Source organism: Phytophthora infestans, genomic scaffold (assembly GCF_000142945.1).
Source record: "Phytophthora infestans T30-4 supercont1.2184 genomic scaffold, whole genome shotgun sequence".
Taxonomy (NCBI): domain Eukaryota; phylum Oomycota; class Peronosporomycetes; order Peronosporales; family Peronosporaceae; genus Phytophthora; species Phytophthora infestans.
In genome coordinates, this window is record NW_003306480.1 from 103 (window position 1) to 3,188 (window position 3,086).

Below are 3,086 nucleotides of genomic sequence, written 5' to 3' on the forward strand. Positions count from 1 at the left end.
CCCAAAATACCCGATTCGGAGGCGCGCGTTTTTCAAAGCCAATCTATGCCGTTCAGAAGACGGGTCAGTATCAACGATGCTCCGAAATTGGCATCCATCGGTGAGGCCACCCCAGGCTACCTGGACTAAATATCCTACTCAAACATCTTCCCATCTGCACGTAGGCAGTCGACACCATATCTTTGATTGCGACGGTCTATTAGAGCACGGTTTGGTTGGCTCCTCGCGTGAGGTATCTTTTTTCAGGTAGTATTTGCCGATGGTCGCCACAAACACCAATATTATGCCTTGAAATTGTTCCGCTGAACTTTTTATGATATTACTGAAGGGCAATCCACTATCTTCCGCATACATTGATCTTACGTGCATAGCTGACGTTCTTACTGGCTTATTTCCGTAGCTACTGACTGACAGAGTGGCGTAGATCCTTTCCGAGTGGCATTTACTGGTTCCGATATGTATGCCGAACATAGGAAGCCAGATGACTGTAGGATGATTATCTGATCGTATACATCTTAGACTTGAATCGAATAGTAGCTCATGTACATTAATGAAGTACTTTCGCTGCCTACTTATCAACTCGGCGTGCTTTTTTATGTGTCCGGTCCTTATCCCGCAAGGTGTATATACCACGTGCTCGTGATAGCCAGAGCATATGCATAGGGCCACTGTCGCTTTCTCGGTGCATTTGCGTCGTCGTGCTGGCTTACGGTGCTTACGCTTCTGATGTGTCATTCTATATGACCAAGCAGGTCACTAACTGGACACATGCCATACTGCAGCGATACAGGGTATGCTGAACGCGCGTCTGCTAGCAGTAGCCAACGCGATATATACGCGCGAGGTGGGTACACCTTCTAGTCATCCGCGACTCAACCGAGCTCTCATCTCGGCCATTATGAACAGGACACTAAAATACAATATTGCGTTCAGACACATCGACTTGCCACGTTCTCTGTACGGTCTGCACTGTTACGCACTGGTAGTATCTATGCCAACAGCAGCTTATTCGTCGCACGTAGTTCCCACTCAATACTGTAGCTTAAATTTGTGAGCGCCAATTAGTGAAATATACGCTATAAGAGCTGATGGTACAGATAGCATGGTTTAGCGTGTGCCCATGTGAGCGAGTGTACGTGCCATCTACCGGTGACGCGTAAGGCGTGATAGAAACACACACATTTGCCAGCGGTGGCACACTGGATTCCATATTCTATATATTTTTTTGAAGGCGCGCTAACCTTCGCCAGTGCGTCCAACACCATAGTCAGCTTACGGTATGTGCGGCCCCCAACCCCGCCCTCGTCAGTCAGTATACAAAACTATACGGGTAAGGGCTATAAGAATGTATATCCAAATCACCTGCTCTCTGCTGCTCTTTGCTCGATGTACTGACGTTCGGGCGGTCAGCATGCGATGGCGGCTGCGCCTCTTTTTCTTCTTGGGGTACCAGTCAGGACCCATCGCTTTCTTGACGTTTGCCAGGCTTTCCTGGCGGCGCACTTTGGTCGAATCAGGTGGTGGGAGCTTTTCCTCCCAGAACTCAACCGCCTTTGGGCCGTTCTCGCAGGCAATACAGCGCCGCACGATATTCTGCCCGCTGATTGTACGGATCGTACGGAGCACATAACCGTACTGCAGCTTCCCACAGCAGACACAGCGCACCCAGGAATCCGTCGTAGACCGCTGCGGGCTGAGCAGAAGCGGGTCAATCTTCGCCTCGCATTGCTTGCACACAGGGCCCACCATTTTGCAAACTGTAGCAAAATATATTGCTCTAACCAATTACTTGCGTCCAAATATTAGCCAATAGCACGGTACTGTAAGGGTGGAATTTATTCATTAGGCAAAATATTAAAATGTTTTATACTATTACTATTTGGCTTTGCCCTAATAATAATATTATCAGATTTCCAAACAAATACATACTTTACATGCAATATAAATTGACTAAAATCACTATGTACCGTGCGCGCATGCATTCGTCGGGTGCGGTGCACGTGAGCAGATAGTGCAATGACCGTGCAGCCGCGCGCCTTCATTGCACGGTGACAGTGGTGAGTGCCAGGTGAAGTAAAAAAGATATATATCACAAAGTCCCTACAAAAAGCGCTGGTCGTGAAGCCTACTTTAACATTAAAAAATAGTATCGTCTCTACCTTAGAAAATGTGTGGAAAATAGCATTGCCGAGCTCTTACAAATGCGGTCTGTGAAGCTTATATTAAGCATATTAGTACTATTAATATCGTCATTACTTTGAAAAGTGTCTGGAAAATAACATCCCAGAGCTCTTACAAAATACTGGTCTGTGAAGTCTACATTAATAATAATAAATATCTCTATTTGAAAAGTGTGCAGAGCTCTTAGAAAATAAAGCGGTTACTGTGCCCGATTTGCAGTACATACGACAGGTTTTGCGCAATAATCAAGTATCTGCTGGCTGTTTGCAACCAATCGATGCGTTTCGTGCTCGGCAGAAATGTTTACCTTACGTCCAATCGCGAGGGAGAGAGGCGGTCTGATCGTGCGACAGATCCAGTCAGTGTCGCAGGTCGGCAGGTATTGTTCAATCAGGGCGCGAGTTAATTGTGTGACGCTTTTGGAATATATTGTGTAATTTTGGACATGAGTTAGGTCCGGAGTCAGAAAGATAGGGTGGCGGTGCGGTAGAGATGGGAGGAAAGCTGATATAAGAACAGGCCGAGTGTAGACAATGCGGAAAGGGCGGGTCAAAGCAGGAAGACAGGGAGTGGCGACGGACGGATGGACAGACGGACGGGAGACAGACAGACCGCAGGTTACAGTACAAGGTTAGATTTTCTTACTCACTTCGATTTTCCCCTCCTGGTACCGAGCAACCCATCATATCTATGCGCGTGCTGTGTTTGGCGCTGATGGCGACGGCCACTGTTCTAGTACCGAGTCCTGCGTCCGGTTTGACCACGACTGTGGCTGACACGGCCCAGACGGCAACCAGCATTCTAACTCCTGTTCTAGCTGGGGAGCCGAACAAACACGTTGCAACGCGATCTTTGAGAACGCATCCGATAGACGACAGCGACGATGGCGAAGAGCGACTGCTTAA

The 3,086-nt window shown here is 47.8% G+C and overlaps 1 protein-coding gene across 1 annotated transcript; it reads left to right on the plus strand.

Moving 5' to 3' along the window:
* Positions 1–2,871: 2,871 nt before the first annotated feature.
* Positions 2,872–3,086, plus strand: PITG_23230 (secreted RxLR effector peptide protein, putative; the record flags this gene model as incomplete). Its single annotated transcript, XM_002909847.1, has 1 exon — positions 2,872–3,086. A coding segment is annotated over one exon (210 nt), but the record flags the coding sequence as incomplete, so codon positions are not given.